At 42.3% G+C, this 14,147-nt stretch overlaps 1 protein-coding gene across 24 annotated transcripts in view; it reads left to right on the top strand.

Moving 5' to 3' along the window:
* Window positions 1-10,830: 10,830 nt before the first annotated feature.
* The window catches only part of C2CD5 (C2 calcium dependent domain containing 5), a 101,306-nt gene continuing 97,989 nt past the window's right edge, over window positions 10,831-14,147 (top strand). For 9 of the 24 annotated variants that reach the window (XM_038577036.1, XM_038577033.1, XM_038577032.1 and 6 more), the window contains exons 1-2: window positions 10,832-11,045; window positions 11,190-11,314. In XM_038577036.1, the coding sequence (XP_038432964.1) occupies window positions 11,225-11,314 (90 nt within the window). In that variant the 5' untranslated portion in view covers window positions 10,832-11,045; window positions 11,190-11,224. Of the gene's footprint in view, window positions 11,046-11,189; window positions 11,315-14,147 lie in introns of all 24 variants that reach the window. The other 15 variants (XM_038577030.1, XM_038577035.1, XM_038577031.1 and 12 more) reach the window with 3 other exon arrangements.

Raw genomic sequence — 14,147 nt, 5'->3', positions numbered from 1 at the left:
GTCTCCAGGATAGCGTCCCGGGCCAAAGGCAGGCGCCAAACCGCTGCGCCACCCAGGAATCCCTTAAAAAAATATTCTTTAAAGTATTTAAAAATAACTACTAAATTTAGATTTTAACTTGTTACGTAATGAAACATCAAAGTATTATATCCTATGATCAGCTTCATTCTTTAGTTATTCTATTTGATCCCAAGCAAAAAATTTCCAAGCAACTTTCCAATGTCATCCATCAGCTATTTTTTCCTTACCTCTTAGTTATTAAATCTTCATGTGTTGCTACTCTAAGCCTGTAGTAATTGAGGAAATTGACTAAGTGTCCTCATTCTGCTAATCCGTGCTTATTTTTCACAAAACTACTAATCCTCAGGGAACATCTCAAACCATCACTTCTATTTCTTGAGTCAGAAAAACAAAAAGTAGGGAAAGTTGTGGATGACAAGGACTCTTGGAACATTAGATAATCTACCTTTTAACTAGAAAGAGATGGATTTGATAGACTGTTTTAGAAGTTCAAGGTGCCCCTTTGAGGTGCCTGGGTGCTCAGTCAGTTAAGCCCAGTTCATGATTCCAGGGTCATAGGGTGAGCCCTGCATCAGGCTTCCTGCTTAGTGAGGAGTCTGCTTTTCCCTCTTCCTCTGTTCCTCCTGCCTGCTCTTCCACATCCTCCTCCCTGCTCGTGTGCTCTCTCCCTCTTTCTCAAATAAATAAATAAAATCTTTTTTAAAAAGTTCAAAGTGCCCCAAGGGTAGGATTATTTGATTCTCAATATATAAGTTTTAAAAACTAAGACAAAGTTGAAGGAAAAGAGTATAAAGGATGTTTTTGTCTTTGTATCTTACTCTCTGCCATGAGAATTTTTGTAATTTATGCAACACTTCAATTAAAGAAAGCCTACCTTTCAAGGTAGGCTAAACATAAACATAAAAAACAAAACATTTGAATTTGATGTCATTTTAGGCATCAAGGTCACTTTTCAAGGAAAGAGGTGCCTAGCTCATGACTATGGGTCCTGACCAGAGATGTACTTTTCAAACTTTGGAAACAATGAAGGCAATAAATTTCACTAGCAGGTAGCTTTTGCCCTATTGGAATGCTGCTTGAGGCCACCATGTTAGAGCCAATCTATCCTGCCATAGGATGGCAAGCCATGCAGAAGAGACCCGAGACCTGACAGATATGCAGTTACATGAATGGGTCCAGCAAAACCTACAAAACTGACATAGGCAGGTTGGGTCTGAGGACCCAGGGGGTGTCCCACAGGACCAGCCAAGAGGGTTCTTGGCTTCACACAAGATAGAAGTAAAATTCAAGTTAGGAGGAAGTGAAAACAGAGTTTACTGAGTAGTATAAGTGATAGAGTATAGCAAATGGAGTGTTTGGGAGACTCGGAAAGGAAAGGAGAGTGAGTCTCTTTATTGCTTGGGGTTATGGGTTTAAACTGGAAAAGGGTACAGGGTGTATGTTCCTTCAGGAATCCAGGGTAGGGTCTGACCAAAGGTGACTGACAGGTGAACAATAGGTGTTATTTCACATATCATTGAAGGTAGAGGGTATTGATATCAGTGTCAGCTGAGATTTGTTCAACACTAATGTACTGGAACACATTTGAGATCCAGTTCTTCTTGGATGTCATCAGGTGTTTGGGGTCCTAAGATGAAATTCAAAGAATGACTGTCCTGCTTCCTTCTTGGAGTGGGAACATAGCTTCTTTGATTTATTCAGATGTAAGATGAAATATGGAACATGAGGAAATGCAGCCTAGCAGAAAAACAGTAGAGATGGAATCTTTCTAAAAATGAAGTCTCTTTAGTTTCCCCTCTCAGAGCTATCCAACCAACCCACAGAACTGTCAGCATAATGAATTCTTATTAAGTCACCAAGTTTTAGGGTAGGCAAAACAGATTAAAATAGTTGAGCAAGATTTCATGGAACTCAACATGGAAAAAATCAGACTCATTTTTCTCAACTTTCAGACTTCACTTTTTCTAGTAATGATGCCACCATTTCTTTTACTCTGTTTTGAAACAGAAGCATTTTTTTCTTCCTTTTTCTCCCTGATATATAGTGTCTAATTCTTATCAATTTTTCCTTAATGATTTCCATCTCAACTCTCGTTTCTATTACCACTGTCACCATGTTCATGCTAATTTAATAATTAAAGTACAGCAATATTTTGCTTTCAGTCTCCAGCAGTTCAATTAATCCTGAATCCTCATGTGACTATCATTGTACCAAAATATTGTTCAACCAATTATGCTTCTTTCCTTTTTTTTTTTAATGCTTTTTTCCACCAAAAAATTCTTCAATGGCTTTCTTTGCCTACCCAAGAAAGTTCTTGATCATCAAGCCTTATCTATTGAATCATCTCCTTCCTAATTCTGATTGCTATATATATTTCCAGGCATAGCCTATCTTTCTCCTAATTATCATTTTTCTCCAAAAATCCCAACTCCAGCCAAACTAGCCTACTCATAGTTTCTACACTATGCCATAAGCATTTAAAAAAATTTTTTTTTTCTAAATGAATTCCCACATATCTAGAAGTGTTCCATTCAAATTCTACCTTCTATATGAGGTTTCTTCCCTAATCATTCCCAAATTATTTTTACAAAGTCTATTAATATTTTATTGTCCAAACCATTCAGTTAATACCCACTACTATATAGTCATTCATTATAATTATATTTATTATGTATACATGTTTTATCTACATGCCTTGTAACCTTCTGTTGATCAGAACCTTCTGGAGATCAATGTTTACATTTTATGCCTTGTACAAATATAAACTGTTGGGCAGCCCCGGTGGCTCAGTGGTTTAGTGCCGCCTTCAGCCCAGGGCGTGATCCTGGAGACCCAGAATCGAGTCCCACGAGTCCCACGTCAGGCTCCCAGCATGGAGCCTGCTTCTCCCTCTGCCTGTGTCTCTGCCCCTCTCTCCTTCTCTGTGTCTCATGAATAAATAAAATCTTAAAAAAAAAAAACAACAAATATAAAGAGGCAGTAAGATTTGAGTGGGCTGGGGGGAGAGAAGGCTCATTCTAGAGGAATAGGAACAAGTGATAGTATGTATGGTTTATTCCAGTGGTGGGAAAGATAGTATCAAATAAAGGGTCAATTTATAATTACCTAACAATAACAACGACAATAAAAGCAGCACTCAGCCAGACAATGATTTTCATTTATGCCTCAGGACTTTATACTGTTGTGGAAAATATGATCACAAAAATAGAAATTTAAAAATACTTTGTTTGCAAAAACTGTGTTACAGGAAGGAAAGAGGGGGAGTGTTCACTCACTGGAGGCAAATTACCACCATTTGCCAGTTCCAGGATCTATTTTACACCTAAGTTCTCCTCCCCATCCCCCAGTTGTCTAGTGGTTAGCAGAGGAGGAAATACCTCAAAACACCCAGCAGGGTGGGGGGAGGGTGGGCCCTGTAGTCAAAAGGAGATCAATGCAGATGGCATAGGCCAGTGGAAGAGTCATGAAAATAAAGCTAGTATTGTTGGTAGGGGACAGATAACATGATTTAACAGAGTCTTATAGTCTAGATGTTAATTTTTGGTTTTTAACTAAATAGCAGTAAACAGGTACTGAAGAGTAGTATGAATTAGGGGATGTTTGAAAAATCCTCCCTTAGCTGGGGGAGGTGGTGGGTCAGTTTCTTTATTCATATGGGAAGCATCTCCTGGTGGTCAAGACACTAGGGGAGTAGCAGTACGTAAGGTCCCAGGGTATGTAGCTGGATTTAAATTTGGAATATTTATTCAAGTCCCAACATTTTTATTTACTTTTTTAACTCCTAACATCTCCAATATTAAAAGATATGTAACTGACTTACATATTACTTATGGAAACCACTTAAAATTTCAACTTCACTCCATCTTGATTGCAGTGGCTATCTGTAATTATAGCACCAATAATATGTAAAACTACTCCCTCCTGTGGGAAGCAACATATAACCTGTTTAAAAATCCCTTATCCAGCTATCTAGAACAGACTGGATAGGGTTCATTTCACCATAGGCTATACAAGGTGCTAGCCATAAACTCAGCTCACTTTTTTTCTTGCCATCAATTGTAGTAATTAGTAACCACTCGTCAGCACTCTTCTGTTGAATAATGCTTGTCCACATTGGAAGCTGAATCTTGCTCATGACAACTTTAGTAAATATAGAGCTCTAGCTTTGCTTTCCAAGGTACATTAGATGGATTACTGGACCCTCTAACAACAGGAGATTTGAAGTTAACAAAAGGGTTAGGAAATTATGTATCAATGTAAATCCAATTAACTTAAGTGTTAGTGTCTCTGTGAAGATAATGGCTTTTAGGATCATAAAAACTCTACTAGTGCCACCTAATTGGCAAAGGAAAAATGGTATGTTAGAAGAAATACAGTGTTAACTTTAAAGGGTCAGGCATATAACTTAGATCCCATGAACTGAGGCGAATTGAGACCTACTTTCGGTCTGTAGATACTGAAATGGAATGATTCATTTGAACAACAATTCAGTTGAAATGGAATGATCAAGTGCTAGGTGATAGATTAACATAAGGGGAAGTAGGCATAGTTTGACTTTAAAAAACCCAACAAGGCAAAAATGAATGAAAAATCCTCTTCTGATGTCCTGCTCTTGAATCTCTGAACATTTTTACTTTCTTATATAGAAAAGGGTCTGACAAGAAAGAATAAGGGATCTTTGGCAAAAAATTCCCCTACAACAGAGTGATGTAAATATATTTGTTATTTAAAAAGATCATTTGCACTACTTTATGGTGAATGGATTGGATGAAAGTGAGAGTGGAAGTGGGGAATGCAGTCTTCCAGGTGAGAAATAATACTGGAAAATAGATGGATTTGAGAAATCTCTTAGGAGTTATAAACAATAAGACTTGGTGATTAATTGGGTGTCAAGGGTAAGAGAAAGAGTCAAAGATAATTGTCAATTGTGGCTAGGGTTTTCCACAAAGGCCTTAAGTAGATATAAGTGGAAAGCCTCTAGGCATTGCAGTACAGGTACAAATGAGAAGAGCTTGTCCTGGTGCTGGTACAGTAAGTCAGTCCATAACCTTCCATTACCCCTAGATGACATAGATCACTGAGTGCATTGATGGGTACTGATATGAAGCAATGTGTTTCACTTCAGTAATCTTCCAATCTAGAGAACTTTTTAAAAAATATTTTATTTATTTATTCATGAGAGATACACACACAGAGAGAGGCAGAGACACAGGCAGAGAGAGAAGCAGGCTCCATGCAGGGAGCCCAACATGGGATTCGATCCCGGGACTCCAGGATCACGCCCCTGGCCGAAGGCAGGTGCTAAATCGCTGAACCACCCAGGGATCCCCTAGAGAATGTCTTACTTAATGTGGCCATTGTGCCTTACATACATGAGACACTCCTTTATGTGATACAAGGGAACCAATGGGAAGATAAGCTGACCTAGCTAGCTATTTAACTCATTTTTACCCTTTACTCAACTGATTTGCTGCTTTAGAAGGAAATCAAAGTAAAAGCACCTGAGAGTTCAAGTTGCCATGTGTATCTATCCTCAAATTTATATCAGTGAGTTTCCGGCTTGAGCACTTGACTAGGTAGCTGGTGTTCCGTAATTCAAGATGGGTAACATAGCAGAGAAGAATCAGGTTTTTTATTTTGTTGTTGTTGTTGATGATGGTGTAATTATTGTTGTTGTAGTTGTGGGAGAGATAAATAACTTCAGTTTTGGATGTTAACTTTAAAGTCTTTTTGATATTCCAAACGTTTTTTTTTTTTTTAATTTTTTTTTCCAATTTTCATTTATTTATGATAGAGAGAGAGAGAGAGAGGCAGAGACACAGGCAGAGGGATAAGCAGGCTCCAAGCACCGGGATCCCCGATGTGGGATTCGATCCCAGGTCTCCAGGATCGCGCCCTGGGCCAAAGGCAGGCGCCAAACCGCTGCGCCACCCAGGGATCCCTTTTTTGATATTCCAAATGGAAATTGGAGGCTGGGGATGCCTGGGTGGCTTAGCGGTTGGGTGTTTGCTCAAGGTGTGATCCTAGGATCTGGGATCAAGTCCCACATCGGGCTCTCTGTGAGGAGCTGCTTCTCCCACTGTCTATGTCTCTTCCTCTTTCTCTCCGTTTGTCTCATAAATAAATAAAAATAAATCCAAAAAGAAAAGAAAGAAATTGGAGCCTGAAATTGGAATATATGGGTCCAGATACCAGAAAAAGGTTGTGGGCTAAAGATAAAAATGTCATAATCCTCGGCTAAATAAATAGAAATTGAAATTAATTTCTACCTATTCAGTTAACTAATTGAATGAGATCATCAAGGAGACAGTATAGTTAGAAGAGAAGAGGTCCAAGAACTGAAACCCTGAAGAAAATCCCTATTTGTTAAGGACAGTGAGGAAGTTTAGAAGGCAAATACATATATATTGCAACAGATAAGAGAAGCATGGTATCTGAATATGAAGCAGAAAACCATTTCAAGGGGAACATGATTAACAATGTCAAATGCTACTGGGAGTCCTGTAAAATGAAAACTGTCCACTAGATTTAGGAATCTAAATTATTGGTTATTGATAGCTTTGGAGAAAGTTGCGGAGGAAGTTATTTTGGTAGATTGGTGGTAGCTAAAGTCAGAAATGGTTGTGTTTTTGTTGTTGTTGTTTTTTTTTTTTTTAATTTAGAGACAGTGAGAGAGAGAGAATGCACATATCGGAGTGGGAGAGGGAGAGAGAGAGAATCTCCAGTAGACTCCATGCTGAGCACAGTGCCCAACAACCCTGAGATCATGACCTGAGCCAAAATCAAGAGTTGGTCACTCAACGGACTAAGCCACCCAGGCACCCCAAAGTCAAAAATTGTTTTAAGAGTGTTTGTGAAGTGAGGAGAGGGCATCAAAATCCTTGAGAAGTTTAACCTTGAAGGGTAGAGAGGGATTCAAAGGAATATTTTAGGAAGTCAGAAAAGAGAGAGCAAGGCAGTAAATGTATATGTGTTATTAACATTTAATTGCACAGGCTTTTGTGGATTACAAGAAGAGCACAGAGAGGAAACTGAAAATTGAAAGATGGACAGTAAACAGTCCTTCCCTTCAAGGTGCTCAAAGTTTAACAGAGGATAAAGAAAGATACATAATTATGTATATGGGCTGCACAGTAATAGATATATTAGATTTAGTGGTAGCATAGCAGTGGAAGTGAAGAGTATGTTTATCAGGAAGGCAATAAGGGAAGACATTAGATAACATTTAAATGTTTGCTAGGATGACTATGAGAAAGAGGGAAAAAAGCATAGCTTATAGGAAACTACACATAGCCTTTAAAAAGGGGTTCTTTTTTTTTTTTTTAATTTATTTATGATAGAGAGAGAGAGAGAGAGAGAGAGAGAGAGACACACACGCAGAGGCAGAAGCAGCTCCATGCACCGGGAGCCCGACGTGGGATTTGATCCCGGGTCTCCAGGATCGCGCCCTGGGCCAAAGGCAGGCGCTAAACCGCTGCGCCATCCAGGGATCCCTAAAAAGGGGTTCTTAGAGTCAAATTGCCTAGATATAAATCCTGCCTCCAACATTACCCGCTCTGTGGCTTTGGGTAGTCATCAAGTAAGCATTACAAAGCTTCAAATTCATCATCTATAAAATGAAGGCTGATAATTCCTATTCTATAGGATTTTAGAGAGCTTTATTATTATTATTATTTTTATTTTTTGGGGGGATTTTAGAGAGCTTTAAAAGCTATGAAGCACTGAATTTAGTGGCTGGTACAGAGCAAATACTCAATATATGTTAACTTTTGTTATTATGGGATCTAAGATGCAAAAAGAATGGAGCAGTGTGACGCTACAGAAGCTAATTAGGAACCAGATCATGATAGATTTGTCAGGAAAGTTAACACTGTTCCCAGCGTTAATTAAAACAAACTAGTATAATTATTAGAAAACAAACTGAAGTCAGGCTTAATTCCACTAAAAAAAAAAAGTCTTCAGGAAACATCTTAATTATAATCTCCTGTTAATGAAGCCTTAGGCAACAGGTATGTACAAGTACCTTATACTGGTACTTGATACTAATTAGGAGATTGAGATAGCTAACCCCTAATTGTACAATTTGCAAATATATTTTTATATTACAACATTTTGTACTACAGAGCATTATTTCCCATTAAGATTGTTGCAAAACTTCAGTTTTCTAATTTTTTTTTTATGTTTCAGTACTTTTAAAATTTTTTCTCTTAGAATTCTGATTTAAATTCTAGTTAGTTGGGATGCCTGGGTGGCTCAGAGGTTGAGCATCTGTCTGCCTTTGGCTCAGGGCATGATCCTGAAGTCCAGGGATCGAGTCCTGCATTGGGCTCCCTGTGAGGAGCCTGGTTCTCCTTCTAGGTCTCTGCCTCTCTCTCTGTATCTCTCGTGAATAAATAAATAAATCTTTAAAAATAAATAAATAAAATAAATTCTAGTTAGTAAGTACATTAACTAACAGTACATTATTGGTTTCAGGAGTAGAATCCAGCAATTCATCTCTTAATACAACACCCAGTGCTCTTCATAACAAAAGTACTCAATATCCATCATCCATGTAGCCCATCCTCCACTGACCTCCCTCCATCAACTCTGTTTGTTTCCTATCTTTAAGGGTCATTTATGGATTGTTTCCCTCTTTCTTTTCTCCCCCCCCATCTGTTTATCTTATTTTTTTTTTTTTAAGATTTTATTTATTTATTCATGAGAGACACAGAGAGAGAGAGGCAGAGACACAGGCAGAGGGAGAAGCAGGCTTCCTGCAAGGAGCCCAATGTGGGACTCAATCCTGGATACCAGGATCACGCCCTGAGCTGAAGTCAGACTCTCAACTGCTGAGCCACCTGGACTGCCCGAACTTATGCCTTTAAAAGAGAATTTTGCGTCACCACTGCCTGGAGTTAAATTAACCTGTTTAGTATTTTTTTTTTTTCCTTTAAAGAAGACTTTATTTTTAAGTAACTTCCACACCGAATGTAGGGCTGAAACTCACACCCCCAAGATCAAGAGTCACTGGCTCCAACCACTGAGATATCCACATGCCCCAACCTGTTAAGTATTTTTATTTTTATTTATTTTTATTTTATTCATGAGAGACACAGAAAGAGAGAGAGAGAGAGAGGCAGAGACACAGGCAGAAGAAGCAGGCTCCATGCAGGGAGCCTGACGCGGGGACTCCATCCCGGGTCTTCAGGATTAGGCCCTGGACTGAAGGCGGCGCTAAACCGCGAGCCACCTGGGCTGCCCTGTTAAGTATTTTCAAAGTTTAAAAGGTGTCTCAGGGGATCCCGGGGGGGCTCAGCTGTTTGGTGCCTGCCTTTGGCCCAGGGCGTGATCCTGGGGACCCAGGATCAAATCCCACATCGGGCTCCCAGCGTGGAGCCTGCTTCTCCCTCTGCCTGCCTCTCTCTCTCTCTCTCTCTCATAAATGAATAAATTAAAAAAAAAAATCTTAAAAAAAAAAAACAAAAAAGGTGTATCAGTTTAGGGCACCAGGATGGCTCAGCCTGTGCATCCAACTCTCGGGTTTTAGTTCAGGTCATGGTCTCAGGGTCCTCAGGTCCAGTCCTGCAAAGGGGTCCAGGCTCAGTGCAGAATCTGCTCTGGGTCCTATCCCTCTCCTTTTGCCTCCCCACACCCCCATGCTTTCTCTCTCTCAAATAAAGAAATCTTTTTTTTTTTAAATTTTATTTATTCATGAGAGACAGACACAAACAGAGATGCAGAGACATAGGCAGAGGGAGAAGTAAGCTCCCCATGGAGCAGGGAGCTGGATGTGGACTCCATCCCAGGACCCCAGGATCAGGCCTAAGCCACCCAAGCAACCAAGATAAGTATCTTAGAGAAAACGTGTATCACTTAAAAAAAAAAAAAAAAATCATTTGGTCATGTTCCAATCCTGTTGAATCCAGTGGTTAAAACAACAACAACAAAAAACTTTCTATGGTAATTGATAATGGTGATTTTGGTATTTGATATAGTATATACTGTTAATGCTGTTTTCCATATTTGGCGTAGGGGGACTTGTGTCACATCCCGTGCGTGTGCCTCAGTTTCCCAAATTTTTTCCTGATGGTTTCTTATAGATTTTGCCTCTTTTTTTGCATGTTTATTTACACATGTAATTAGGCCGATTGTTCAAGCGGTTTCATTAAGCTCGGCTGGTTCTTTCTTTGCAGTTGACTAGAAACTTCAAAAGGTAGGAGGTCCTGACCTCCGGCCAGTAAAGCAGGTCGTCGGCTTGTTGACGCTTAATAAACGAACTGAGCCTATGCAGGCATGCAGGGGAAACTCCTTCGGTGGCTTTGGATTTCAAAGTTCTGTTTTTCCCCAAGACCTACAGTAACACGTGTATACGACTGAAAAAATAAAAAATGTTGCTATGTATGCAATACTTACTTGACCAGGACCCAAGATGTCCCTGAAATTTCTTACCCTCCTTCATATGCGACAAGAACTGCATCCCTTCCAGGCAGAACCAGGTAAACTGATTTTTACAACCCACTGAGGAGGACTGGTGGCTACAGGCCGCCTGAAATCGCTTCTCTAGCAGTCTGCGCCGCCGCTCCTTCGGTCACACCCCTCGAGAATGCGGCGCTCGCAGCCGGGAAGCCACCGAGACCTCCGGGCACCCCGCCCCCCGCGACCCGGGCCGCTCCGAGGCAGGCAGGCAGGCAGGCGCCGACCCGCCGCGCCGGCTCGGTGGATGATGCAGGGCTCGACCAACTTCCCTGTGCAGTCCGCCCCGCCCCCTCCATCTGCTCTCGGCGAATTTAATTCCTCCTCGGCGAAGCGGGCCGAGCGCCGAAAGATCGATGCTTCCCTCACGCCCCGAGAGCCGCCATTTTGGGGGGAGGAAAACACCAGGACGGGTTGGCAGAACCTGCGCGGGATGCTCATGGGCTTTTGCTTCTCTCGCCAGCGCTGTGGGGCCGGGGTAGAGGAATCCTCCGGGGCCACTCCTCCGGCTGCCTCTCCGGCATGAGGCCTCAGCGCCCGCGCGGGACGGCCCCCTCATTCATCCGAGAGTGAGTGGCGATCGGCGGCGTGGCGCGCCCTCCGCTATCAGTTATCCCGCGCGCCCCCGGCTGCGCGCGCGGCTCCTTGCGCGCTCCCGCCCCTCCCCCGCCCGGCGCGGAGCTCGGCGCAGACTCGCTTGTTTGTTTCTGCAGGAGCCCAAGAAGAGGCCGAGGCCGAGGCCGGGAAGATGCCTGGGAAGCTGAAGGTGAAAATCGTGGCCGGGCGCCATTTGCCAGTGATGGACCGAGCTAGTGACCTGACTGATGCCTTCGTGGAGGTTGGTGCAAGGTCCTGTCCCTCAAAACACAGGGAGAGTCAAGCCCCTGTGCAGGAGCCTACCCACCTCGCCCCCAGCTCGTCAGCCCACTCTCCTTCCGACTGCCGTCCTTTGTGCGGTGCTCGTCCAGCCTTCCCTGGAGGGCCGACTGCCCAGACTGCAGCCCCTGTGATGGGTGCACCGCTCCCGGGCATCTGCGGCGTCCTCCGCCGCGCGGGGAGGCAGTTCCTGCTCTGCATGCTGGGGTGACCCTGAGGTCAGGACTCCTAACAGGCCAGCTGCCAGTCGGCAGGAGATCCCGAGGCGTGGCCGCGCAGCCACCAGAACGCGCGCGCGCGCACACACACACACAGACACACACACACACACACACACACACCTGTGTACGTTCTTCTGTTTAAGGAGGGGTGGCCTCTCAAACCAAAGTAATGCAGATCACGTCAGGATGGTAGATACAGCCCGTTATGGGCACTTGCTAGGTCTCCAAGGCGAGGCGATCGCACTCTTGAGCGTAACATTCTCTGAGTCATCAGTGTTAAGTCTTAAAAGACAACCCCAGCGCTTTCTGCTCTTGTATAGACTGGTAGATCCGATGAGCTGTTTTAGGGTAATTTAGTGCCTAGAGGTAGGAAGCCAATTAAGTGCCATGGATTTCAATTGCAAAATTGCTTTTTAAGCCAGATGATTAGTTTAAAACTCATGCAAATTAGCACAGGCCTAGGGCCCCGGAAAGTAATAACCCAGAGTCTGAAGGAAGCCAAGTAAAAATTGTAATAAAAACTGACTTGAGGGCAGCCCGGGTGGCTCAGCGGTTTAGCGCCACTTCAGCCCAGGGCCTGATCCTGGAGACCCCCACGTCGGGCTCCCTGCATGGAGCCTGCTTCTCCCTCTGCCTGTGTCTCTGCCCTGCTCGCGCTCTTTTTCATATTAATAAATAAATAAAATCTTAAAAAGAAAACCTGACTTGATGAGCCAGAGCATTAGAATGATAATCATCTGGGCTGGTAATGCTTAGAGTTGACAGCTACAGGATAATAAACAACCTTCTTTCATCTCAACATAAAATATTCTTGATGTTCCCTAAAGGTTCTCTGACTTAATAACTGCAGTTTCTTACCCCCCCCCTCAACATTGCTGTGGTAATTCTTAATCCCAGCTTCATTTTCGCTTGAGAACCAGATGCTGAGTGTGTTCTTGGGCCAGATGTCAGGTAATGGGGATACACGGATTACCAAAGCGTAGTTGCTTTCAGGTAGCTCAGAGACTGACTCATGCAGTTTAGGTTAATTAATAGTTATCGTGTTGAGTCTCATTATAGGTCTTTGCTAACTACTTTTTAATTCTAACTCCTCATAACAGGCCTGCTATTCTATTATCCCGTATTATAGTTAAGGTAACCGAGGCCTAGGAATAGTAAATAATTTGCCTAGGGTTTCTTAACCTAATAAATAAACTTGTGGTCTGTTCTCTTAACCACCGTGCTAACATTACCTCTCTAGACAAGTTGATGAGTGTTGTACAATATAGAAACTTCATTCTGTCTCTGAAGGTTTAGGAAGTTTTCCTAAGAAAATGACATTTGACCTGAACCTTGAACGTTGAATGACGATCAGGATTTTACTAGGTAGAGGGAACATCAAAGGCACAGAATGGGGTACATGGTATGTTTACGGAACTATCTTAATTTGAGATGTGTCTGGAGTAAAAGGCAGTAATTGGGCAGTAGAGGTTATAGGGGATGAGGCTGGAAAGGTAGGTTGGTGCTAAATCTCATGTTCTGTACTGCATAATTTTTCTTTTCTATAAGCAGGGGTAAGCAAAGCAATTTTTTTTTTAAAGATTTCACTTCATTTATTCATGAGACACACACACACACACACACACACACGGGAGGGGGGGCAGAGACACAGGCAGAGGAGCCCAATGTGGGACTGAATCCTGGGACCCCGGGATCACGCCCTGACCCAAGACAGATGCTCAACCGCTGAGCCACCCAGTTGTCCCAGCAAAGCACTTTTTAAGAAGAAATGAAATATGATGCTGTATTAGGTTGTTTATAGGAGGACTTGTGTGATAATGTTATTGATGGACTGGACAGATGAGAGATGAGACAGGGAGATGAGTTGAGAAGGTGGTAAGATTATCCAGGCAATATGTGCGTGTCAAGAATGGCTGTGGGAACTGATTAGAGGAGAAAAACATGAGGGACATAGGTAAAATCATCATGTCTTGGTAATAAATGGTTTTTGCTGCTGAGGGAGGGGTTTTATTCAAGAATGACTTTTTTAATTTTAATCTTAAAATATTTTATTTATTCATGAGTGACACAGAGAGGCAGATGTAGGGAGAGGGAGAAGCAGGTTCCCTGCAGGGAGCCTGATACAGGACTTGATCCCAGGACCCTGGGATCTCACCCTGAATCAAAGGCAGACGCTCAACCACTGAGCAATGCAGGTGCCCCAATAATGGCTTAATTCCTTCTGTCAGCAAATAGCTATTGAATGCTATTTACCAGGCCCATTGCTAGTCACTGGTATAGCTTGATGCTTATATGATGGTGAACAAAATAGACTTGGTTCCTAATATTAAGGAGTTTATATTTTGGTGGGAGAGACAGACATTAAAATGTAAAGAAATGATTAAATAGGCAATTGTATTGAGTGCCATGGAAGAAGACAATAGAGAGTAACAGGGAACATCTACTTTAGATTGGGTAATCGGGAGACCTCTGAGGAAGTGTCAATCAGACAAAGACCAACTGAGGAGCCAGCTGCTCTGGGAGTATATTAGGAAGTGAAGATGGGTATGGCTGGCATGTATTAGTATAGGAGAC

The sequence above is a fragment of the Canis lupus genome, chromosome 27 (genome assembly GCF_011100685.1).
Source record: "Canis lupus familiaris isolate Mischka breed German Shepherd chromosome 27, alternate assembly UU_Cfam_GSD_1.0, whole genome shotgun sequence".
Taxonomy (NCBI): domain Eukaryota; kingdom Metazoa; phylum Chordata; class Mammalia; order Carnivora; family Canidae; genus Canis; species Canis lupus.
Note: the sequence above shows the minus strand (reverse complement) of the source record. Positions and strands in the feature narration are given on the sequence as shown.